At 44.4% G+C, this 27,084-nt stretch overlaps 1 protein-coding gene across 3 annotated transcripts in view; it reads right to left on the reverse strand.

Moving 5' to 3' along the window:
* The window catches only part of ATF6 (activating transcription factor 6), a 72,437-nt gene that overhangs the window by 5,067 nt on the left and 40,286 nt on the right, over positions 1-27,084 (reverse strand). For 2 of the 3 annotated variants that reach the window (XM_068690764.1, XM_068690763.1), the window contains exon 15: positions 10,282-10,366. In XM_068690764.1, coding sequence (XP_068546865.1) covers positions 10,282-10,366 — 85 coding nt within the window. Of the gene's footprint in view, positions 1-327; positions 7,151-10,281; positions 10,367-27,084 lie in introns of those variants that run through there. The other variant, XM_068690765.1, reaches the window with a different exon arrangement.

Here is a 27,084-nt window from a genome sequence, read left to right on the forward strand (position 1 = left end):
GGCCAAACGAAAGATGTCCAGCAAACAAAGCCGAGGGTAAGAGCTACTGCTACCAATTACTGGAGAAGGTGGAAGTTTGCCTTAACCTTTGGAGCACCAGATTTTCAAAAGAGCAAGAGAACAGAGTCCTCCTCCTCCCTGAAGGGAGCTTTTCAATCAGCCCCAGGACCCACACAACTCCTTTATTTGATGCCAAACGCCATGGAAGCATCTCTCCATACGGTATCACACAACCACCAACTCTTTTAAAGGCACCTTTGCCGCACACATGCTCCCACCCTTGGTATGTTCCACGTTTCCTTCTAACAAGAGGGCTCGCTTTGCCACATCAGATTCCCCACAGGGTCCGTGTCAGTGTTAATTTGCGCCTCCAGCCCCTTCAGCAGGCCCATCTATCACACCAGCAGGAACCCAGGCAGCTTTCGCAGAGCCACCAGAGGTGCTGGAGGTTGCTTTGCGCTAGCTGTGCGACGCTGACAACGATGAAGTTTGGCTTGAAGAATGATTTAGCACCAAACCACCAAAACAATTTACACTGCAACCTGTCCCGGCCCGAAACAGAGATTATTTTAGGGCAGCACAGAGCTGAGAAAGCAGAAGAGAAGAGCACCAGCTGTGTGCAGCTCCGGGGCTGGGCTGCTGAAGCGCTGCAGCTGTCCCCAAACAATCTTCAGGGGGTTTTCTCTGCCCCGTCACTGCTGCGACCTTCCATCCCCTCCATGGAGCAGCACCGACTGTCCGCCACATCTGGACAACGTTTCCGTCTGAAGGCTTGGTGTGCACTACCAAATAAGTATCGAAATGCAGCAGTGTTGCTGTAAAAGCTACCAGGACTAAAAATACTCTCATTGCAACAACGCAGCAGGGTTTCTAAAATATTTACAGATTTGCTTGTTACACGGGATTACTTGAGGCAAGGGAGAAAGTTCGATTGTGACCCAAGTCATTTTTTTTTTCTGAAATCAACTTTCTGCCTCCAACTATTTCCAAGCAAACCAGTCGCAACAGCCTTGTCTCTGTGGACCCAGCTGCCCCCAGGCCCTGAGGTGGGTTAGATGAGGTCCTGGGTGTTTCTGCTCTGCAGGTCTTCCCACAGAAACCCCTCCCAGCTGGTCTCCTACCTCCCCTTCACACCTTTCATGCTGCAGCATCACTGCTACCTCTGCAAGAGGACGCTGGGCATGGCCAGAGAGGGCCCAGTTTGGGTAACCTGGGCTTGCAGTTGGTTTGGGCAGGGAGCTGAGGGCCTCTCAAGAAGAGATGAGAATCAGTGGTGTTGATCCTCGCAGGCACAGCATTTAAAGCTCCCTCAGGTGGAGCATTTCTTGGCAATCCGGAGACACTGGTGACAGCACTGGCTGTGGGCATGCTTCTTGCTGGCAGGATGGCCAGATCTGAAACCCAGCCAGCTTAGGCAATGCTAACTGCAAAGAAGGAGGGAAAAGGGAAAAAAAAAAAAAGAGAGAGAAGAAAACAAAGGCAAGGCACAGAGCAGTTTTGCTGCACAGAAAGCTCTCTTGGGAGCACAAGAAAGGAAAGAGGCTGGGGAGAGCAACTCCGCTCGGCAGAACCATCCCATGGCTGCTCGGGAGGCACCACGTGTAAACAAATCTGCAGAGTCTGCAAAACCAGACAGACCCACGCACAAGACAAATAGCTGTACACAGCAGAGTAGCCTAAAAAGGAATTCCTCAGGCTTTGTTCACGAACAAGGGCTGGGAGCTTGTTGGGGGCAGCAAGCAGGGGGCTGCTCCGAGAGCAGCAGGACGGGACTGAGAGGCAGGGGCACCAAGTCAGGGCAAATACAAACTTTTGGGGTAGAATAAAGAGCAAATTGCTGCTTCCTCGCCACCTGACCCACGGCGTTCATGGTTCTTTAGGTTCTGTTCCAGCCCTTCTCTCAGCCATCTCTTGCCAATTCAGCAGTGATAAGTTACACTGCTCTTCTGCAGGAGCTCTGCTCTCCCTTTCCAGCCCAAGGTACCCACGCGTGCTCAGCTCTCACAGGTTCAACCAACCCGTCCCAATGTGCGACCTGATTTTTTACAGTTCCCGATGCCACTTGTCACTTGCCATCCCCTGTTTATATATCCTTAGCTGTTAACACCGACACAAGAATGCTTCAAGTGCTCCTTTACACCTTGGTCCTCTGCAGGCACTACAGATTCCCTGGCAGGCTTCCTCTGCAAAGTTGTTTTTATTCTTTTTTTATGCCTTAAGCAAGTTGTTCCTCAGTATCATTTTTGGCTGGACTTCTTACGGCTTGATGCTAAGTCTGCCAGAAATCGTGTGCTTTTCCTAATTCCCTCGTTTGGTCGCAGTGCCTATTGTTCAAGAGAGCTCTTCTTACTTCTAAGAATCTACTTTAATGTATTATTTAAGCCTGCTGGATTTTCTAGGGTCCTTTTAAAGGTCCTTTTGCACTATCTTTAATCGTTCTCCAGACCACTCGCCAGCATTTTACCCTATTGTTTTCCTTTTAATGTTTTCCCATTCTTACATACCCTTAACCTCTGAAGTTGTACTGTAGTATCTACTTCACCATTTCAATTTGTAGGCACTTACTGATAAAATTAACTTAATTAGTCGACTTCATTTGCTTTTCCAGGAGGCAGCCATCACTTGTTCACTGACACGGACCTTTTCTGTCACCCAGTGTCATCTGTACCCTGGTGTTAAAGTGTCTCCCTGATTTAAGAGTGAAGGCTGGTGAGAGCCCGTATGCACTCCCAGTTCAAATGTCTTTACAGGTTGGATGTTATCCAGATAGTGAGCTGAATTTTCCACCTGTCTCACTTGGATACATGAAATTACCTCATTTATTTAGATACTGTGATCAGCCCTTGCTTGTAGAAGCGTGTTTTTAATACCACCTCCTCGAAGCTTCTGTCTGCATGGGGCAAGCACTTTCCTCCACGGGAACCTTCCTGCTACAATAGATTTGCCAGTTAATTAAAAATAAATACGAATTGCACACGTGCTGCAGATTGCCTCCCTGAATAATGCACACTAATAAAAATGCTAAGTCCGCTTCAAAGACCTCTGCCTTGCAGCTACATCAGCAGGAGATGTCCAGCTTTAAGCTACAAGTGCTGGCTCAGAAACAGAGATGCCTCCTTTTCTTGGAGTGGGGCAGCTCAGATTGGCAACGATTTCTCCATCCGCATTCACCCAGAACGTATTTGTGCTGTATGGGGAGATGCCACCACTGCCTCACCTGGGGCTGCAAGAGACGGGATGGAGGCAGAGGAGGTACAAGGCGCTGGTGGATGACTGAAACTGCAAATCTCCTTCAGGTGCTCAGGATGTATTTTTCAAACCCTTTCCTGCAGCAACGTTGACGTTGGCTCACACCAGGAGGCCAGCACCAAGTGCTAGAGGTACGGTGACCGGACGAAGTGGGCTAGGAAAGCTGCAGTGTGGAAGGCTGGGACTGGGATAAGAGAACAAGGCAGAGTCCTGCTGGCCCAGCTGGCTGCAGTCTCCTAAGAGACTGCAATCAAAACACAGAAAAAGACTCTCTTGGACTGCTGTGTTTTTACTGATCTCTAGGTTTACCCCAGTGATGTTCTCAAGACAGAACTCATAAATGTGAACCTCATCTACCAGCCCCGTTTCAGCTCTTTATGTTTTTACAGGGTGAGCTCATTATGTATAATTATGTTTCAGATCATGGCAGAAATAAAGAGCTACCAGTCACCAGGGCCGGCCTATGTATCACAAACATAAAACTGTATTTGCCACCTCTAAATTAACACGACGAGGAATTATGTAATCTTGAATTTACAACACTTGAAAATGTATTAGGGCAGATCAGCTGGACTCAGGGCTAGAATTACGACGTGCCGCACAAACACAGCTCAAACCAGCTGAGATGGAGACTGCAATCTCACCGATCAGGACTGAAATTTCCTTTTTTGCTTTGCAGCACAGCTCTCGGCACGGTGCTGACTGTGAAGCTTGGTGGGTGAGCGTTACCTACACGGCAGGATCAGCATCCAGCTTTAACGGGTATCTAGGAGATAGGCTCTCTGCAGCTCAGCTCCAAACTCAACCTGGCTCCTGCAGCTCCGTACTGGCAGCTCATGGCATGGGTTCCTTTTTTCTTCCACGCTGTGAATTTTATATAGCATGGCTTTTATATGGAAAAACAATCTGGTGTAGGAACTGTATGCTGGCACTTGAAATAGTAAATCTGAAGTCCAATTAATTTGTGACTCATTCTTTACCACTTCTTGGACAACATGTTCCCAGGAAAATGCCATCTGTAGCATTTATCCTGTCTGTGCAGGGATGACCAGTCACACTGGGGCTTTAGCCAGCTATATCACACAAAATCCAAGAGATTTTCCCGTTAACGAAGGGGCAAAAAGACACAGAAGATCCTCTGAACTCATCTTCCTGTTCTTTTGAATACTTAAAAATAGGTTACTTATTTAGCAGTTTAGGTAAACAGACCATTATGAAAAGTCACAGGGGAATAAGCCTTTATGATTTCATTTCTTGATCGTTTCCTGTCTAACTAACTAAACATGAACTCAAATGACACGGATTCCTTTTCTTCTGCATGCAGAATATTTGAATGATTTCTGTCATACTTCTTTGACTAATTTAATCTTCCCCTTCCTGTCAAGGACAACGCGCATTAGCAGGAAATTGGTGGGGAGTGCAAAATCTCTCAAAGAGCAAAACTTAGCAAAAACTTGTGTTTCAAGCTGAATCTAGGCAGTGATCAGTTTTACGTTCATGGAAACAGGGAAGATGAGGGGGGTTATTCTGCTCTGGCAAACAGCAATTGCACATCACTATGAAAAGAGAAAAGCAATGAGAACAGCAACATCTGACAATCTGACTAAAACCTGTGGTTAGAATTCCTTCACAGAGCCTGTCCTGCCAAGCTTTGGGCCCTGACCTCTGGAGCAGAATTTCAGATGAGCTCAAGGGGTGAAGCACATCTGTGACACCAGCAAACCGCCGTTACTACAGCAGGACCACAGTAACCCAACACGCTGCTTGTCTGACTGCACACCAGCACAGCAGACTCTCCACGTCGCAGTCCAGGCACCAAAATCAGCTGTTGCAGAGAGTCCTGGCCAAGAGCGAGCTTTGGCTTGTGTTTGTCCTGGTCTGGCTTCACCAAACTACTCGTGCTCCTCAAATGGACAAATCTTGAAAATGGCCTGTAGACTTAGAGCACAGAGACACTCACAGATATACTATTCTATATCCCGACTGAGAAGCCTTGCTGCTTTATAGGATTCTCAGCGACCTTCTGAAAAAAAACGTTAGCAGTCACCCTACCTTTGTCTCATAGATTGTAATCCTACCTGCACAACTTCCAGATCCTCTTCCCATACACTACAGCTTATAAGGCTATGCTGATTTCTCAGTGCCTTCTGTTAAATCCAGCCATAAAAGCAGATTCAGCACGGGAAAGCTCTCTGCAGATCACGCTTGTGCAGCCCAGAGATGAGCCCTCTGTACCTACTAGCCTGGCACGAGCTTCCCAGTCTGGGGCCAAGCAGAGCAACCATGAGAGGGAGCCACAGGGATTAACATCTGGCTGCTAAGCACGAAGAAGGAACTGACAACACCTAGAGACAGAAGGCTACCTGAACTGTGAAGCAGCAAAGGAAAGTCAGCCGCCCGTAAATGTATTGTTTTAGCCCTTCCTCGCTCAATGACTGGGAATTCTGCTCCTTCTCCTGCAAGAGGGAAATGACATCTTTTGTTTGCTTGACCCTGAAGGCAGAGGAAGTTGGAGGCTATTTTTTTAACCCCGAGACATGAGAACTTATAGAACATTGCCATTTCCCAACTAGATTTTGTTTTTTATCTTCCTTCTCAGCCTGTGTGGGTTCTGTTTGCCTTATGGATTTTTCACAGAGTTTGCTACCAGCCTTGGACATCTGCAAGGGGCTTTTGCACGTGGCTGTCAGTTGAAAGAGCGTCCTTTGTAGCTGCGTGCAAATATCCGTGCTACTTGATGGCAGCAAGCCCTCTGGTTTTGATCAAAAAGCCTTCCCACTGTATTTGTTATTAGCCATTTTAATTGAAACGTGGATTATTTCAGAGCACTTTTGAAGTCTGTTACATCAGTGGGGTGAGAATTGCTGGAAAGGAAGGCCGAGGGAAATAGCTGCGAGCAGGAGCTGGCCAACGCAACCGAGCATATGGACTTTGCAAAGCTCTCCATTCCACTCGGTAGATTTTTACCTCTAAGAGCCTCTTTGGCTGTTGTGCTTCATCACAAAAAGCAGCTCTTAGGCTAACTCCATCCAGGAACACACACATTACAGAAGATCAGGCACACAAACAAGTATAACAAAGGCAGGCTGAAGACAAGTCCCATTGTGTGACATCAGAGCACGGACCTATCCAGAATATCTGCAGAAAATTCAAAAAACTCTGTGCATGGCTGTCAGTTCTCAGAAAATAAGGTGAGGAACTTGTCTGCTGGCTGGACATGTACTTGCTTATTGCTAGGCAACTGATAAACTCCCCTGTTTTCAACAGCCTTGCTGTTAATGTTCTCCTCGCAGCAGCTCTCTCTTGGATCGACGGATACTCAGGACTCAGTAACCAGCTCTGGTAACTTATTCCACGCACCAGCAGCTGAACTGATCCCCATGAATCAGCCTCCATGTAAACAACCGCTGGCCCTGACTTCTACACTCATGTATTGGGAGCAAGGGAAAGGGGAGAGGCTAATGCCAAAGGACACGCTGACACAGTACAGGATATCCAGGGGGTTCTAGGAAGAGGATGTGCAGCCTTCACCTCCAGACCACGAAGGATCCCAAATCTTCACCATGTGAAGACCGTACATTAGCCCTTAACGTGAAATCAACAGGAAATCTGCAGCTTAGTACTCAGCTGGTTGGTTTCCACGTGGTAAATGGTCTGATGCTGGCACTAACAACACTTGTGTTTGTAACTAGCAGAAAGTCCAAGGCACTCGCTCTGCTTCTTCCAACATCTGCAACCCCAGTGTTTGCCTGGGGAAAAATACATTAACCAAAGTGTCTTCTTCAGCTGAATTCTGACTGCTGTCTCCTACAAGGAGTGGCTGTACAGATGTTCTCTCTTTTGCACGCTGCATGGAGAGGACTACTGGTAGTGTGCGCTGCGCTGCAGAGCTGCGGGCGTCCTGCAGAGACAAAAGGCCCGTGCTTGGGGTCGGAAGAGTGGCTTAGCTGTGCTGCTCTCTATAGGTTATTTTGATCCAAAGACCCATGTTATAACCCACTGCATTTTTTACAGCAGTTAAATAAATACAAGACTAATGGCAAATGTTTCCATTTAAACTTCAAGCAAGGCACCGCCTATATGTCAATTTGGAACTGGTGTAATGAGCCAACGCGACTCTGAATTACAATAAAAGCAAATTTAGGAATGAAATCTACTGGAGACTTAACTGGTCTCATGTGCATAGTTAGATTTCTAAAATAATAGCTGCAATCCAGCATAACAAACATGACTTGCTTAAAAACAAAAGCTGAAGTTTAACTGTAAATTGCAGTTGGCTTTCATTCCCATGAGAAACTGTCAGATATTTCTTCTTGGAATAACTTCTCAGCAAAGTCATACCAGTGGTACTCCCAGAACCACGCACGGTGGGACTGGGGCTACACAACTTTGCTTTTTTTCCCTCCAGGCTTATCAAGCCCGGGTTACTTAGGTCCCATCAGGAAGATTGTTTTTGACTACTACTTGTGTCCAGAAATGCTGGGGCGTCGTAGTTGGGCAGAGGGAGGTCAAGACGTGGGCTCAGCTGGCTGCAGGGACCGAGGGGAGAGTTGGGCTGAGTGACAGCAGCCAGCAGGGAAGTGGGACAAGGGTAAAGCACAATGAGAGCAGCTGGGGAGGCAGCAACGCAGGAGCTGATAGCAAAAGCACTGGCTGTGAATTGCAGGAGGGGCCTGGTGAGCATGGAAGGGAGGCTGCAACAGGGTGGGGAGAAACCAATCGGTGAGAGAGGAGGGATTAACATGCACCAACACAGTTGTTGTCTACTAAAAAAAAAAAAAAAGAAAAAGACAAAGAAAAGCAACACCTTAATACTTAAATATATTTCAGAGTTAACACACTTTCAGACACCGGCACACACGCCCTCAGTGGAGTGCTTTGTACAATATTCTCTTAAATATTCCAGCTACAACTTCCATTGTACTGAACGCGCACACACACACGTCTACTAGAAAGTTTTCTTTTGAGATCTGCCATCAGCTGAAAAGCACTAGCGCTGCTGGACTTGCATCAAGTTTTCCCCCGAGAAGAATTACGAAAAACTTTTCGAACTACAAACCAAATTCTGTTTTGTACACGGGTGAAAAGGAGTCAAATAAACCTTGCAGAGCTATGTCACTAACCTCCACGTTGAGTCACACAAGACAGTGACTGACACCTCGTTTCATTTCCCGATCTCTGCCCGCACTTGTTCTCTCCCCATTGCTGCTGCTGGGAGCTGCTCAGTGAGCTCAAGAGTCTCCAGCAGAGCTCAGAGGGCACTCAAGAGATCAAAGCACAATCAGAAAAGGATGACAGCCCTGCTGGTAAAAGACCATCCAAGTTGTTCAAAACTCCTCTAATGAACTGTAAAGCTGTTTCATGTTTGTAAAGTGTCAGGGGTGAACGTCAGTACTCAGATAAAATTAAGATCCTGTCGAAGAAAGCAAGTGAAGTAGTTCTGAAAAAGATTCAAAGCAAAGGCCATTCCGCTTGTACTCCCTTCAGCTCCTCTGCCAGTGGCAGTGAAAAAGGTTTCCCTTCTTCCACAAAGACCTGTCTGAGGCATGAGGAAAGGCAGGAGCTCGTTCACTCAAAGCTTTGACAGTTCCACGCAGGGAGACCCAGCCTTTTCCAGCAGCCAATTCTCTGCAGGTGGACAAAGAATTAAGGTGGGCTTAAAAGCAGAGCAGACAGCTTGGAGAAAAGCTTTGCTGTCAGCAAACTTCCAGATGCCTCTTCAGGACACACTCAGCCCCCACAGAGGCAGGACAGGGTGGAGGAGCAATGTTCTCAAAGGAGAGGAACAGGTTCGTCTCCAGGCAGAAGTTTTTAGGGAACAGTCTCCTATCAGCAATCTACTAATTAGCACATTAAACATTATGCCAAGGTACCCACTGCCTCTTATGTATCTTGTAATTTTCTTCCTAACACCTGGCCGAGTGTCACAGAGGAAGCAGTGTTCGATGCCATTGTTGACGTAATTGCTGTCCTCGTGTCTGATCCATTTCAACACCTCTACCAAGTCCCAGGACATTTTTTATTTCCTGGATTATACCGATGTTCTGTAGAAAAATCCCAAAAAACTCCAGTAACTACAATTTCACAATGTTTCATTCTTAATAAAGGGTACGATTTATCACTGGACTCTGATGTGCATTTTCCAAATTATATTTACTCCAATAACTGAACAGCTATCCCACTTCAGACTCAATAACATTTTAAGAATAAATACTTTGTAAATTAGAAATAGGGTTTATTCTCCAAGTGATAAAGTTCACATTTGCATGTGATAATTCAGCTCAGCCAGAAAAGGATTTTTGTAACAGACATGAAAAGGGAGTTTCAGACTGAGGAATGCCAAAAATAATTCTGATACATCTAATAAAAATTTCCTTAAGACAGCTGGTTATATATTATCACTCTAGACTTACCATACTGTAGTGCATGGGAAAACATAATTATTAAGATGTTGCAAGCCCGAACTGATGTGTTTGTTTGTTTATGGAAATTTATGTCATCAGACAATGTTTTTGGCACGCTTGAATTTAACAAAAACATTTGGGTTTATGATTCACTTGTACTGTAAAGCATGTATTACAAAGGCATTGCAGTGTATAGAGACTCAGTAAGCAAAGTTTGTACTGTCACAAGGTTCCTGGTGCATTTGATGACTGTGACAGTGACACTGTCTTAACTTGGCAGCTCCTCATCACATGAATTAATGGTATATTTGTACAGTTCAAGTCATATCTCTCACGTGGGACTAAAACGGAGGCCAAGATCATTTCTTTTCACTAACAAGCCTGTGCCTTTAGTACAAAGCTGTTTTCTCTGTTTTCTATGCACGAGGCCTCTTGTGACAGTCTGGGATGCCAGGCACGGATGATGTGCCAGTATCCCTTTTCCAGGGAGAACTTTGTCAACTACCAGTTTGACATCTTTTCCAAAGCTGTAACAACGGCCGCTTAGTCTAAGCTTGGTTTCCATACACAAGTCAGGCATCTCTTTGAAATTATTCTCCTATCAGTCTCTTTCATGTTTTGCACTTACCATTGATGTTTACAGCTGGCAACACTATAGACATCTTTGGTCTTCTGGTCTTGTTGTGTGTGGTGGCTGGCAATAACAGGTGGTCCTGAAAAACAGGGGAAAAGATGTGTTAAATCTACCCTGGAAGCACAGAGCTGGGAAAATTCCTTTCCATTCTGTGTTACAGGCATTCCACATAAAAGTATTTATGACAGCTTAGCAATTTCAAATTGTTGAGAGAGTCTTCCAAAAGTCACAGCAGTTGCTCACGCTGTGCAACCAAGGAGAAATCCCTATCGCATGCAGCAGAATATGAAAAGGCCTTGATCATGTGGAGAGAGATGGAAACTCCTATTAGGCCCTAGTTCAACAGAGTACTTATGTATATGATTAAAGTAATTGAACTTGACTTCAATGATATTTAAACATGTGGTTAAGGGCTTTGCTGAACTGGAGCCGTTACTGGCAGTGCTGTCTGCTTTCTATATAAATACCGTCTTGCTGTATCTATGGCAAGCTCATGCCACATGCCTCTTGCAGCAGGGCTCTATCAGTTAGGGCTGTGATGGGGTGTGAAATACGGGCTCTGCTGACAAAACCTACCAAGGTTGCCTGATGACAAAGCTATGCCTTAGGAGTTTATTTCAGCTGGGAGGTGGCTCGGCGCTGCCGTAGGACAGGAGGGTTCAAACCACCCCGGGTTCTCAGCAGCAGGAGCTGTGTCTGCAGGAGAAGCTCCAGACGTGGACCTGACCTGACAGGAAAAATGCCACCTTTCCTCAGTTTTCTTGCTAGCTGTTGCTGAGCTCATATCGCTCAGCCTGTCGTCTGGGAAAAGAGAGCCTTTCCCAGGCTCCAAAGAATGAATTCAAGGGTTTATTTTCCCACGTGTTTGTCCCTCACAGCCCCAACAGCTCCGAATTCACCCCGTGTCACTGAGAAGAACCCAGCCAGCAGGTGCCACCACATCGAACACATGGAGACAAACTCCTTGAGAAGTTTTTGCAACTGCCAGAAAAACAGACCTGGAACATCTGCCTTTCACTCCTCACGATCCAGGCATCTCTCTCACATAGGTAAAAAGCAGAAGGAAGTTTGGAACTTTGATCTTATTTTGTGCTTTCCCAATTGTAAAATTCCCAAGGTATTTTAGGAAACTGGCACTCAGACACCTTACAAGCAGCTCTTCAGCTCCCTGGGTAAGGCTAAGAACAGGCACACAAACGCCTTGTGCTTCTGGACAAGGTTTTGGTACCCTGACTTATACTTCCTCCAGGGCACACTTGTTAATTCCTTAATTTCAGGAGAATATTTTTCCCATTTTAGTATCTAATCACTCCATTATTATGTCTAAAATTCAGGGTACTGAGTTACACACAAAGTTAGGTGTTAAATATCTCAAGATATTCTGTAGATATTGCAGAAATATCACTGCTTTTCCCCACAAAAAAAAAAAAAGACTGACGACAAGAAAAAAAAAACAAACGACTTCAATAAATGAATATAATTAAAACCATCTTGGTACCAAAATTGTAAAGCCACTCCAGCACAGTTCTCAGGCTACATGTGTAATTCCCATCTCATTCCTGAACCACTGAGATTAAGACAACATTCAGTAAGACAACGAACTTTTTTTCAACAAACTTAAGTTTTTTCCCTGAAAAACTGCTCTGAAATTCGATGAGGCCCACATCTCAAGGGAACAGCCTGAAGGTCAGATGCCCATCAGAAGTGCAGCTTGTGACAAAGTCATGATTTGAGGACTATTTTTTATTTTTATATTAAAAATGGTCATCCTTGTCTTTTTTTTTTATTTTTTAATGCTTCTGAGAGTCCATAATACTATTACCTGGCAAAAAACAAGTACTGTACAGAGGAATTATTAGAAGTTACTACAATTTTCCGCTAACATATCTCAAAATCAGTAAATTAATTGACATGGCTTACTTTTGTTTCTAATGGCACCTTCATTTACTGTATGTATAAAAGCCATTAATAAGCAACACACAGGCTTTACGGTCAGAGCCACTCTACAGAAATAAACAGCGATGTCACGACAAAGTTACCAAACGACTAGACAGCAACAAAATGAGGATCCCTATCACCTTTATCTTTACTAAGCAGGACTGTCCCTCTGACAGCCGGTCCTAACTTGCAAGGTACGATGCAGAATATCATAAATACTTTGCCTACAGTTTGGCTACCCACGACATTTTCTTGAGTCCAGAAGACCTCAAATAGTCCACAAGTTTTACTGAAAATAATACCTAATTATTAGTATGCAACATAAATGAGCGTAAAGTGATTAGAAAGAAATGAGACATTGAGAAACATAGTGCAAATGCATTTCTAACATGTAAAACATTTGGTCCTGTCCTATCTTATTCTAAAGTAAGCTGAATCGCATCCCATGTGCCATCCCACGTGCATTCAGGGGAATGTGACGCTATTACTCATCCCTAATTTTAAACACTAGACAAAAATATCTAAAATTAAAACACCGTTTGTGATATTAACACATGGCATAAAACTGAAAATGAATAAAAGCAAATCCTACAAGTCAGCATCTGGCCCATGAGCATGAACATCAACCAGAGGCAAAATAAATCACAGCTATTACCCAACAACAGATGGCTTTGGCTTGGGCCAAGATTTGCACTTAGATGAGATGACAATTTAAATAGACGACGCAGACCTGAAAGTGCTGGCATAATGACTGGAAAAATATCGGCCTGGAAAGACAATATTTCAAGCGAGCCCCAAGCTTCAGCATTCTCATTTTGCTTTTGATCATCTCTACAGTTCGGTGATATTGAAGCCAGATGAGATGTACAGATACAGATATGGATAATAAAAATCCAGCCACAAATGCATTACCTTAATTTATTAAGCTGGGATACAGAAACACATTTTCTTCCTGGGGGTAAAGTCTGAAGTTATTTGTTAAACTTCTGATAACAATCACATTTATTAAGTCCTTGCAACCACAAAGCATTGAGGGCACTATATAATTAGGATATAATTAACCAGAGTTGCAAACATTAAGAAATTAGGTACCCCTATAAAATGAATATCCTCACTGAATCTTTTTGCTTTTCTGGCTATTTCAGTGTCTGCTGATCTGCTTCTGGACTCAACAACACATGGAACCGCAATAGAGACTTTAAAGCTTCTTCCATATGATCAATGTTGTCAAAGCTCTAACAGGGATTTAGCTTTGGAGCCTCATGTATCTTTAACCCTACAGTCAACTGGCAAAAGAAAGCTTCATCCACTGTGCTAGAATATTCCCAAACTGGCTGTTCCTGCCTGCAGCTTCAGCCTGAGTTGTAATATGGGTGGTTTGTTTCTCAAAGTACCTACTACCTAGAAGGGCATGACAATTTGCAGGCATCTTAGCCTTCATTAAAAAAAATCATCTCTAACTCTCACAGTTACACAACACAGAGTAAACATCATCACTGCATACTAGGAAGTTTCATTAAATGCAGGAAGAACATGCTAATCCAAAGACCTTTTAATTTATTTTTTCTAAGCTATCATCATTTCCAAAGCCGGACTCTTGGCTTTCAAATGTACAGAACTGGCAATAGTGCTCGGTTTGGGTTTTGCAATGCATGTTCCATCAGCAATGCTGCACGCAGCAGCAAGCGTTTCCCAGGGGAGCCGTATGCCACATAATTACAGGCAATCTATGGAGTTCCTCCCCCATTTCTGTTTGTCTGAAAGAAACAACCATGAATTAATGCTTGCAGCCTGCCTGTGATGTAGGAAAATAATATCGGAGCTGTGGGAAACATTTAGAGTAGAGGTACATGCATTTGTGGAGTACCCGAGTGGCACAGGACACAAAGGAACAGATTTCCCAACCACCAAGGCTCTGCACTCTCAGTATGAGCTGTGTTTCCTGCTACCCCGATGTTATTTTATTGTTAAATCAACTCCCCAAGAGTTATCTTACCTTCTTAGCTGATGTGCTTAGGTATGGATAAGTGTTTTTCAAAAGCTTTTTCAAGTGTCCTGCACAAAAGCATCACCTACCCCAAAAATCTGAACACAGCTTGATTCCCATGTGCTTTATTACGGTGTTTTTAGCACATCTGCCTGTATAAGCATTGGTTGTCTGACCTTTCCCTGCTGGTTTTGGGCACAGAACCTGCAAAGTGTAGATGTGCTCCACGTGGAAGCCGTGACCGCTCTTCCTGTAAGACAGGCCTTATCTTTGCATCTCTCTTCTCACAGACTTTGCTAAGATGTTCAGATGAGCCCAGCCCATTAGAGATCCATCTCCAATGAACAAATGACATTGTTTTTCAAAAACAAGTGACATTTGTTACTTTACAGGAATAAAAGCTCCACAGAGACTGGACTAAAATACCAAAGGAAAACCTTAAAGTGCTGTTCTCGTAACTTGCCTGGATGAGGAGGTTTGATCTTTACCACTGCCTTGGAAACGAGCAATGTGCTCGAATATTGCAACTGACAAAGCCACTGCCAAAGCGGAGAGGGCAAACAAAGCCAGGCGCCTCGGCATGCCAAAGGGTACTCTGTCCAGACAGCTTTAGAAGATTTCTGACAGTAAACAAACACTGTAGCTGGGCATTTGTTCATCTGTTTATGACTAACAGGTCTCCCAGGGAATCCTGCCTCAATCTCTTCCAGCCTGAAGCTTCACAGCGGCGATTCTCAGACCGTGTTACAACTACTGCCCATGCGGACTGCAGAGCTTCCCACATCCGACTCAAGTGCTGGCGGTTCCCCAAAGCTGCTGAGGGTACCATTTTTCTTTAATCATGCTACTTTTATTACTGCCCAGCATGTCCTGACAGCTTAAAAGCTTATCTATCAACTATCCAGCCACACCTAGTGATCTCAAGATGAAGCAGATACAAACCAAGTGTTTATTTCACCACAAAAGCCGTGCACGAAATCCATGTATCATCTTTCATATTTTTTCTGACATCTGCAGGGATTTCAGGTCAATGAGATGAGACTGGAACTTCTTTTGAGCTATTTTTTGGCCACACAAAGCCTGTGAGATTAAAATGTGCTTCCACAGGCCCAAAAAGCTACGTGCAACCTCCGAGACGGCCCTGGACGAGCCCTTTGAGGAGCTGGAGTGTTTAAAACCCTGAGCCGACAGCGGGGTTGCTGGGAGAGCTTTGCTTTCATCTACCACAGACTTCACACTTTCTGAAAATTTCAGAATAATTGCTTCAGGCTGTCTGGCTGTTGCCTGAAATGCGACTTTTACGCCCTGATCTCCTAAGTAGGCCATCGAACCGGCACCGAGCGCCATTACAGGCCTTGGCACGCTCGTCCTGACTGGGAAACCCTAACTGAGAAGCTGGAACCTGGTTCTCCTCACAGCCTTAACCCAAAGAGGGCAAGCCTCTCTGGGAAAGGAAGCTGTTCTCGAGCTTCCTTTCCAGTAAGTTCTAGAAGGGAACTTCCTGCAGCCTACCCATGGCCTAAGGGCTGAATCTCATTTTCCTCAGCAGTTCCTGAGAGTGCCAAGCACATAACGAGGCCCACGGTGTAAATGAGAATCAGGCCTTGGCATATCTGTTTCTGGTTTCCTCTGTCTGTTCGAAGAACAACTGAAGAGGACGTGTAAGAAAGTTTACAAATTTGTACAGGAAATGGCTGTATAATTTCACTATTGATTTGTTTGGGTGATGGCAACCATATGGTGTCCTGAGGATACACCACAGTGGATGCAGCAGTGGTCTGCCTAAAAATGCCAGCAGTTCCTGCAATGTTGCTTTTGATACCACAGGACATCAAACGGGGAGGTCACTGTAGAAGGCAGGGTGCCTCCAAAACTACTGCTGTCCTACCGGTGCAGTCTGACCCTCACATCTGAAAAGCATGGGCATGGTTTTGAGAGAAGCTAAAAAAAGAGAAAACCAGTTAAAACCTTTACACAAACCATGTAGCCACATTATTTGCCTGTTATACCACAAACTGTGAAAGCTGCACTGCTTTGAAAGTTGGGGTGTCTGTGTTTTGTTTTATAATGCTTAGAAACCCAAGTGAGCCCATCATGGATCCTTACAGAAAACACGACATGCAGCGATGTGGATGGGAGCGAGTGGACGATGGGACAACGACTGCAAGGAATCCACAGAAAAACCCCGCTAAAAATTCACAAGGTCTCAGCCTCTCCGCACCGGTTCTTGACAGCTCACCCTGGGAGGCCACAGCAGCTCTACTGCTTTGGGTTTAACAATAACAATTTCACTTAATTTGAAAGCGTGCTGGCTCTCCATATATTAAATTGAGCTTGGCTAGCACATATTAACACAGTTTGATTTCGCAGTATGTTAAAGAATTAAGTCTGTAACTGAAAATTCAACCCCCACATCATAATCGTAGACTTAAAATGTAGAAGTGATTAAATTCTATTCTGAGACTGGGAGGTTGTGGGGATGTAGAGAAACTGTCCCATAACAGGAAAGCTCCCAGAAGTGGTGGGAATGGAGCTTCTTTTTCTGCTTTTATGTCTGCCAGCAGTGCTCCTGTTCACATCGGTGCTGTTCCAGTCCCAGTGTTTCTATGCACAGGTGGTTTATACAGCTTATTCATTGCAAGCAGCCATGACGTGATGAGATATGCTTTTTGTTTAAGCATTTTACCAGAAATAACTCAATCCCACGATCAATAAAAAGCCCTGTAGTATAAGGTTACACTTTTCTGACATTCCCAGACAATCCTTTACAAATACCACCTAATGGTGATCTGGAACACCTTCTGGTCACTATCCCCACAGAAGAGAGGGTGGCTATCCAGTTTAGTTCCCACATGAGAAACCCTTTAATGAAGGAGTCTTTACTGCCTTTTATTATCAACTGTGTTACTGCCAGATGTGATAGGGCCTGGGCTGCAAAAACTAAACTGACTGGGAAGCATCTCACTGTGAACCAGAGCCTTGTGAAAATCCCAGAGACCTCAGGGGAATGGAAAATTTACCCTATTACAAGCCTCATTTTGAGGAGTTTCTTCCACTCTCTTCCAGTGGCAGCACTGCTGCACTTCCAGGAGCAGGGCTCAGCCTTGAAGGTCAGCACGAAACGTTTGTGCAGTGTTAAAGAGGAACAGGGGCCACAGATCTCTTCTGGATTAAGAACTAAAAAGGTTATGGAGACTAACGAGGATATGGAGACCTACTGTGAACTGTCCCCCCTCTGCAGTTAACAAGGGGAGACAGCAAACATTACTAGAGCAAGAGCTACTACTTTGTTCTGTCCTTTCACCTTTTGGATTGAATTTATGCCTTGTCACCTTAAAGACCAAAAGGAACCTAAAAAGCAGAGGACAAATTAAGGTGACCTACTTTAGATTTTTAAACGGGCTACAAGTATCTCACACTTACACATTTATTCAGATCACCTCTCCAGAAGATCCAAGACATAACAGCAGTCAACATACGCCTCTACTTCAGCACAAAAAATCTCTCCAGGTATAAAGACAGAGGACATGGTTTCGCAATGACTTGAAGTTAATTATGCCTTCCTGCTGCTGAAGCTGTTCCCAGTTTCCTCCTTCTGCCTGTCCTGGGCTGGGCATTCAATCACTGCCCGAGAGCTGATGCTGTCCTCCTCTGGCTCCATGGAAAGCCATCTTGCTAAGCTGGAAATAGGCAGTGTGTACGTACATGACACTTTCCCCTACCTGCCTTCCAGCTGCTAGCTGTTTTCAGTGACTGCTTTAGAGACTTTCTAACAAAGATGCAACTTGCACATATTTAGTAGCTATTAATAGATTTCTATTACATGAACGATCCCAGTCGTACCTTGAATCCACGTAAATTCACATCTACATTTTGGCACGGCATTCCACAAGTCTACCTCTATTATATGAATCACTTCCTTCCCTTTGTTTGAACCTGTGCACTACTAGCTTCATTTGCTGCCCTTTGTCTCATTTGTTACCCTACTCAGTTCCCTTTAGGTAGAAGACCAATTTTACAACTGAGAGAGCAAGAATAAAAATGCAAAGAGATCTTCTAGTATTCCTGCAAAGTTAGAGAAGACCAATACAACAACTTTCTGATACACAACAGAATATAATACAAAATATTGCTTAGGTAAACCAAAGGTAGCTGTAAAGCAGATGTCACATAAAGGTGGAAATAAAAATATATAACATTCCTTTTTTCTATTTTCATGGCTTAAAATCCCTTTATTCAACTCCTACTGCCAAATAGAGGGAATTATGCCTTAAAGTAACATTGAAATATTCTGATAATTATTAGTCTAATAGTAGAATCTGTCTAGTGGCTTCTCAGAGAGAATTGCTGTCTGCCTTCAGGAATCAGAATATAGCACAATTCCAGAAGCCAGGCCAGCTGACCTTACGTCCCACTGAAATATCTGTCTTAATCCGGTTAACACAGTGACAGCAGCTGCCAAATGACCAGCTATTCTCAGCCCTCCCATTCCTCTGCGAATCTGTCCTTCTGTAGTTTCTAAGACAAACCTGCCTCGTTTCTGTGTAAGCTTTTTGAACCTCACTTTTGACTTGCAACACGTCCTAAATAGGAGGCATGAGATACTATCAGCATTCCTGTGTGAATATGAAATACTCTGGGAAATCACAGTTAGCAGAAGCTCTATTTTTACCATAAATGTAAATGTACTTTTTTTTTTTTTTTTTTTTAGTTTTGACTTTTTTTCTTAGAAAAGGTATAGGAAAGAAAAAAAACAAGCCCTTGTGAACAAGGAGGGCACAGGACAGACTGGACAGAAATCCAGCCAATTAAACTTTTTTGCAGAACTGCTTTGCAAGGCCCAAAAGTAAAGAACAATGCATGCATTTGCTATGATGTAATTTTGGTTTGGCAGCAGATTAAAAAAAAATTCCTAAACGCAAAGTAAGAGGATGTGAAGAACAGAATTCTATGTTTAAGTAAACAGTTTTGGTTAAAATCATATCGGGAGATTTCTTAGGACTTGAAAATGCTTCGATTAATTTGTGTGTTATTTGTGGAAATTGTCTGAGTTCAAGACTAACTGGAAAAGATACGTGCATATGAATGACTGACTCCATTCTGTGCTTTTCTAAGACGAAAACCATCCCAGCTTATACTAGTTGAAGAGCTCTTCTTATGTTTGATAAGGATCAGATTTTCTTCTAAAGGCTCTCTCAATCAACCCAGCATAATAACGTTAAAAAAAAAGTTAGTTCTAAGTTATCCAAAAATGTTTCTTTCCAATTTTGTGCCCTCCTCGTTAGCTGTATAAGCACAGGAATGCAGTTCCGTATTTCCCAGCTGAGTCTGTCAATTATCTTTGTAGATTTTACAAAGCTGTAAGACCCAAAAGGAATTAATTATTTTATTACTACTACCCATAAAAAGATATTCCCCTCCTTCTCTAATTCACTGCAGCAGAGCTCTGCTTTTGCATAGCATCTGCAGGCTATTAGTTTTGCAACTGCAATCTGTAATTGCAAAAACATGTAATTTAGGTAGGGCATGTGAATAAGGTCCAGGAAAACCAAAAAGGATATAATCCAGATTCTTTGCTTCTCTGACAAAACATTAACCCAAAGTTTCTATATTTGCTCGCGAGACCTGAGGTCTCCTACTGAAGACAAATTCTGGATTCCCAGAATTACTGCCCAAAACGAACACACGTGATACAAACTAGAGAGGGTTATGTTATTACCAACAAACACCTTTTTTCCGCTGCTCTGCCTTTGCAGCCCAGCCACATAAAGCAGAGAGCCAACCAAAGCTCAAAAACAACGTGGGTTTTATGGACATGCTCCTTGGATACGGTATCACGAGATGGTTCAGACTGTAAAACCTGATCTGTCTCTAGACCAGATTCTCCATGAAACAGAATTTGGATGAGTAGAAGGAAATTTCTGTAAGGCTTTCTCTAAATGCTGGATCAACATGACACTGGGGTTCAAAATCCATTTGCTAACGCAGCTGTGCTCTGCTTTCTCATTCTAATAAGTTCAAAGGACAGCAAAGCATTCAAACACTGTGTGGTGAGATCTCCATCCTTGGAGGTCTGTAGAGCCCACCAGACATGCTCCAGCCACCCTCACCCAGTGCTGGTGACAGCCTTCCTGCACCCAGGAGGGCAGGACCACAGGGATCTTCTAACCAGCCTTTCTAAAATCCATAAGGATGTTTCAAATTTGGAAGAGCCTCTCATTATTATGCTTCTACATCACCCTTTCCCTGTTTTACTAACCTGCAGCCCACTCATGGAAAGTACTGGAGAAACACTGACAGAACTCAGGTAGGGATAGCTGCTGAAGTCCGCTCTGGGATTGAACACTCATCAGACAAAACAGTTCCCTTGGAGAGCAGAAGATGCATTTGTTATACAGCAGATGTGCCCACACATAGAGCTAGTCAGGAAAGCAAGTGAACTTTAAAACCCTAACCAGAAACAACTGTCCAGTAGCATCAAAACCTTAACATTTTTTAAATGAAGGCAATTAATTTGATCACGTTGTGTTCCATCCTAAATCATGCGGAACAGAATCTACCCCTGGTTTGAAATTACTGTCTTTTTGTGTTCTGCAGCAACAGCAACACTTTTTCTAATATGCTTTTTCTAAAAACAGTTCTTTAGCCCAAATACTGACTGTCAGCAGATGCATTCTTGAGCAGAACACCTAGCATGGGATTTATCTCGGGACATGTGTTTCTGTCTTTATAAAGAATATGTATGTCCTTCGCAGCCAGGCACTGGATTCAAATACAGTACTGGACTCAAATATGGTTGGAGGGGATAAAATTACACTTGGCCAACAGCAACTTTAATCTCACAGTCACTGGTGGTGCATATGGGAGGAGAAAAAAACCAGAAAGCAGTGAATAGCACAGAAACAGGAATAGCTTTCAAGGCTAATAACAGGAGAGAATAAAGTAATAGCGTGAATTAAATTCTAGGTCAAAAATCATTGGTCAAAATGATTCTAGGTCAAAAAACAAAAAACAAATAAATGCTAGGTCAAAATCATCATTAAATAGTTGCAATTAAAGTTGCCTAAAAAGCATCCCAGTTCTACAAGTGACTTTCTGCCCTGTTGAAGGTTCCAGCTAACAGTGAAACCCAGATCTCACTAACACAGGGCGCTCTCCTCTGTTCCCCCTGTTGGCCTGTCCAACAGCAGCCTCCTCTGATTTCCCTGCAGCAAACGGTTTCCTCCTCCTTCCACATGCTGCCAAAGCTGAACAGAAGCGTGCCTTTAAACAATCCCCATCAACGCAGGTGCCGTTGTCAAACCCACAAAAACAAGGCAACCTCGGAGCCAGAGGAGGAAACGCAAGCAGACAACAAGGAAACAAACGCTCTTCCCAGCCAGCAGCGAGGCTGCATTTTTCCTTGAATCCCCTCGATTTACCCGGAGCTCCGCAATGACTTCAGCTCAGACTTGGGTGGGTCTCTGTACGTCTTGGCAGCAGGGACAGGCGAAGTTCCTGCGCCGCCGATGGCTGGACGGTGGTCTGGCACACACGGGCCAGGGCTGGTGCTCCCAGTCCAAGTTGCCTTTTGTTTTTCTTAAAATGTCGGATCAGAGACAGCAAGGTTTTAATATCAAGATGCAGTGGGCCAAATCCAGAGTTGATGGCAGCGTTTTAAACCGTGCAATGTGTATTGCATTACAAATGCTTGTAGGAAAGATGTTTCTCATTCTGCAGATCCCAGGACATCTCTATAGCTGATGATTCATCAACTATTCATAGTTTCTTTTAATTAAAGAGATACTCGGTACAATAACGTTAAAGAAGCTGTCACCTCTGTTACTAATAATCTTAGTTAAATAAAGATTGTGAAGATGAAGTTTCTTTTCATTATGTTGCCTGTTGGTTTGCTCAAGCCAGCCTGATGAGCTCCCTCCTCTGCAAGTTTGTAGCTGCATTTCACTTTTAAATCCCAATTCTGAGTCCAGTTGTTGCCAAATGCCTGCTCTGTTTGAATTTCTAGTATTGCTGAAGAAGTAGTAAATTGGCTCTAGAAACAGGCTTCATTTTATAAGCGGAAAAATGTTTATAAACATTTCTTAACATTTTTTCCCCCAAAACAAAAACCTGAAACCAAAAACAAGAACAAAACCTGATGGAAAATAGACCTTAAAGGCATAAATAAGTTACGTAATTCAGTCACGCTTGGTGGCCAAAAGGATCTAGATGCCTGATGTGGGGGATTCCTCCTGGCAATTGTCAAACTCCTCTGAGAGTCCCCTCATCTCTGCAAGCAGCAGGGAAGCAGCATTCTGATGGCACAATAAAGTGGCTCAAGGAAGGACACATAAGTATGCAAAACCAAGGAGATAACAGTACCAGAAACTTGCTGGTGGTGACAGACTGCTTTATAATCTCGCTGGTATCACTGGAAGCAGCTCATCTCGCTTGGGAAGAGAAGAGATCCTTTTTTGAACCGTGGGGGGAATTCACACAAGCCATCAAGACTTAGAGCACGACAAGAGATGCAAAGCACCACGCACTTTTCACAGCCAAAACAGCTGTTAGGAAAAGAGCTTTCTCTGATGACCATAGATAACTCAGATCCTGTGTGAAGCCTGACTAATAAAAGGATAGACGGGGGTTGATCCCAGGGTTGTAAAGTGGTGCAGGAACATCACACTCATCCATCTCGTGACTGCGCGTGTGCCTGTCTGTCTGCTGCAGAAACTGCCTGAGTGAGGCCACGGGCACCAGATTAAAGAGAGCGAAAGGTCGGCGTTTGGAAGAGAAATACGCGGAGAGATGCTGTCCTGCACACTGCTCAGAAGACGTATCAAGCTATAGCAAGCTGGGCCCGGCAGTCCCAGTGGTACTGCTCTTCCTGGAGAGCAATGTGTTTTCTTCTATCAGTACTTGCCAACTCCTAACCACATTTAAAACAGAGTGGCTCAAGCAAATAGAAGCCTTTCATCTCCCCACTTAGGGGGAGATTAATTTTTTCCAGCTTTAGCTGCCTGACAGAGTCGTCTAGGCTCCCTTTAAAATCCACAGAAGGGAGGCACCTCCTGAAGGAAATTCAGTCCACGTAACGGTAGGTGTTGGGGAGAGCCGGGAGAGACCAGGAGCGGCTTTTCTGTCACCATTTAATGCAGGAGGAGTTTGCATGGTGCTTGAGGATCCGTGGTGCCTGGGAGGGCACAGAGCAGTACAAGCAGTCTGAAACAATTCAAGAGAAACTCTCAGGCAAACCAAACTAAATCTGGGGAGTGTGGACAGACTGGGAAGTTTTGTCACTTTCTGTTCAGCACTGCCCAGTCCGTAGGTGGAACACCACGTAAAGTTGTGGGTCCCCCCCCTCTCACTTCAGGTGAAGATGCGTGTGGGGAAACTGGAGAAGGGCCAGAAGCTGTCAGGATGGTCAAGGCCTGGGGTGTGTGGAAGATGAAGAGCCACGAAGGAAGCTGGGCTGGTTCAGTCTGGTGAGGAGGAGGCCTGGGGCCTACCCGGGAGCAACCTACAGCTACCTGAAGGGAGCTGCAGAGACAACGGAGCCACACACAGCTCTGTGGTGCTGAATGACCCAGCGAGGTGCCGCAGCTGTGTGCTGTGCTTTGGGACGTTCAGACCCTCCCTCAGCAACAAGTCAGCACAGGAGCAAGGGGTCTCCAGCCATGGAGGGTCCCAGGTCTCACCCAGACCACCCCACATGGCCGGACCTACAACTGACAGCACTCCCGCTTCGGGCTGGGCACCTCCAGAGGTCCCTCTGGCAAACCCTCCTGCGATTTTGGGAACATGCACTTGTCAGTGAGTGAAAAACTGACTAGCAATACTGCCCACGACTGCTAGTGGATTTTTTTTTCAAAATCCTTCTTTATTAAGGGTTATTTAGAAACTCCACTGTACAGGGAGGTGGTGCCAGCGACGTCAAACAAATAAAAGGCTGCATTTCTCTGCCTTGATCTGCACACAGCTCACTCGACGTGTGCTACTAATATCTAGAACCATGGTAAATGCTTTTGCCTTTAAGTCTTCTAATTATGTACATTTTCTTTGCAAAAGCGGAAGCCTCAAGCTAATTTTATTATTTTTTTTCTGCCAATATCCTGCAAAATATGATGCAACCATATCAGAGAACCACAGGAGATGTGTTTTTATAACTATGGGTTTTAAAAATGAGACGTCCCATTCATAACATTTCACCGAGTGGTTGGAGATTCCAGCTTTTCTAACTGTTTCAAAACACAGGAAACTTTTAAGTCAAAAAACAAGGCTCTACCGGAATTCCAGTCACAGAATAAAGATGTGAGGAATGATACCCAAAAGTTTTTAGACAAGCAGGTACATCGGTGTACTCTTAGGCACTGAGACTATGAATGCTATTGCAAAATAACTGACCTGACTGTGTGGATAACATGAATTGCATATGTACATCTAAAGCTATAGATATTCTGCAGTGTTTTAACATCTGAACCATGCTCCTGTATGAATCCTCCTTTTTGTTTTTACTACTGTAGTTGTTTTAATTCTACAGAAAAATATTGAACATCGATCTCACCACGATTTCTGCAAAGTATCAGAGAAGTACTGAGCATCTTGACAGGAATTAAATCCCAGTCCTCTCCTCAAATGCAGCTGGAGGCCCATTCAGCTTGCCATGAACTCATTTAATACGCATTGGCTCTATTCTACCTCCCCAACTCACCAATGAAGTGAAAAGTTAATTCAAGATATACCATCTATTCTGCTTTTTCCTTACCCAGACCACCAGCTGCAGAAGAAAACATGAAGAGCTTGGAGAACAGGATACGTTTCAGACGTGACTAACATCACCTGATGTACATCCCAGCAGGTCACTGAAATTCCTGGTGATTCGGGAGCTTCTGAAAGTTCTGAGAAGTTTTTGGCTGAGTTTCATGACCAGCTCCCACACAATTTCTACCTGCTATGAAGATTTCATGTGTAACTCATCAGGCCCTCAGTGCGAAGGGAGGGAGAGAACAGTAAAAGCCTCATGCTGCTTTGTTCTGGTGGATGTGCCCTCTTTCATTTACCTTCCTGCCCACCCTTTGAACCTCTCCTGCCTCTACAGAGCCACTCCTGACCTGCACAAAGACTGTGTGAACTCAAGGCAGTCCCTGAGCTTCAGAACATTTCCCTCTATCCCTACGATCACGCAGAAATGTGTTTATAAGCAGATGTAAAGTGCACACAGTGCTGGAAAAACTGCACATGCCATTGCTGGGAGGGAAACACAGTCGAGAAACACAGCAACTTACCGTTCAACGGGTCAAATTCAGCACTGTAATTTCATACAAGACAAAGTACCAGTAGCAAGGCTTCACCAGGGTATTTTTCAAGCAGAAAAATGCTACGAGCAGATAAAGGTGATTTATAACAGAATCAGACAAAATGTGCCACAGCCGAGGTTCAGGGCTCTGGGTTTCTTTTCCTTCTTTTAATCCAGATCTGTCTTAGGCCTGTATTTCCTATGAAAATTAAGTTACAGGAATCAACTTTGATAAACAAATAGGTAAGTTCTTAAATCAACTACTCAGACTTGGAGAGATTTGTAAGTTGCAAGGGCTGTGAGCTTTGAGCCACCTGAAGAGGTCCTGAGTCCGCAGGGGGACAATGGACAGCAATGGTTACATCTGCCAGGAGACAGGTGTAACCACTTTAACCCTCTTTATTTTTATACACTTTTCTCTGTGTTGGCTCTTCAGAATCTGAGCTCGAGAAGCTAGGAAACTTCTTGCCTACACTGGATGCGGCACCTTGGTTGTCTGCCGGGGAGTTACAGCTCGCAGCTGGAAAGCAAATACCAAACAGATGGTTTAACAAAAGCAAAGAGAAACCCACAGTGTATTTCCCTGACGTCAAGGAGATACCCTTCTGGAGACGCAGGCCTCAGACTGCCTGAAACAGCAAAATGGGTCCTTTCCAACCCATTGTCAGCCATCAGTGCCCAGCGATTAGTTACTGAGCTCTTGATCCTGGTCAGAAAGTTCAGGTTGGAGCACTCGGGACTGTTCTCAGGAAGCAGAGGTAGGTACGGATTCCCTGGGAAGTTTAAACAAGGGCCTCCCAGATGCTAACAAGTGACTCAGCCCAGGAAACTCCGCTGGCCAAGGCTTCGTGGAAGGAGCCATCAGTGGGGAACAGCTTGGGAATGTCCATTTCTGCAGTCTCGTAGGAGAGCATTGCTTAATACACACATGCCTGGCTGGACTTGAATCAGGAGAAGACGGACTGTGTATCTCCCTGCATCACAGGGAGCTCTTAATTGTGTACAATTTGATTTTTTTCCTCATATAAGGTACCGCTCTTTGAGATAACTGACAAGTCGGACCTCACCTTGCATAGTCATGAAACCACGGAACAACAACAACCTGTTAAGCACTGCCACGCTTAGTGGGGCTTTGCTAAACAAACTGCCAGAGCAGTCATTTAACACACCAGCCATTTCTACCTAGGACTCTTGTGGTGCACACACCCTGAGTCAGTTGTTCACGTGCCCCTCCTGCACAGCTCTCCTCTTGCTGAGAAGTATTTTGTAGTGCCAGAATTACTCACTGATCTGCTTGCCATCAGAACACAAAGAGAATTTCCTGAGCAGTGGTTTCCAGCATGAATGATTTCTCATCATAGCCCAAGATATTCCCAGTTCTGAGTCACTGATCCAAACCCAGAGTTTTCATCAACTGTGCTGGCAGAAGTGGAGTTTTCCAATGAGATGGTGAGGAGCAAGCCACGCCAGGCATCAAGCACATGTTCTCGTTCTCATACCCCTTTCTCCACGTTAACTGTCAGGAGCAAAAGTTCACCCTGCTGGGAGCTGTGATGGAAGTTTAATTTAAAAGAATTACCTGGATGAGAAGCTGCAG

Source organism: Anas acuta, chromosome 8, assembly GCF_963932015.1.
Source record: "Anas acuta chromosome 8, bAnaAcu1.1, whole genome shotgun sequence".
In the NCBI taxonomy this organism is placed as follows: domain Eukaryota; kingdom Metazoa; phylum Chordata; class Aves; order Anseriformes; family Anatidae; genus Anas; species Anas acuta.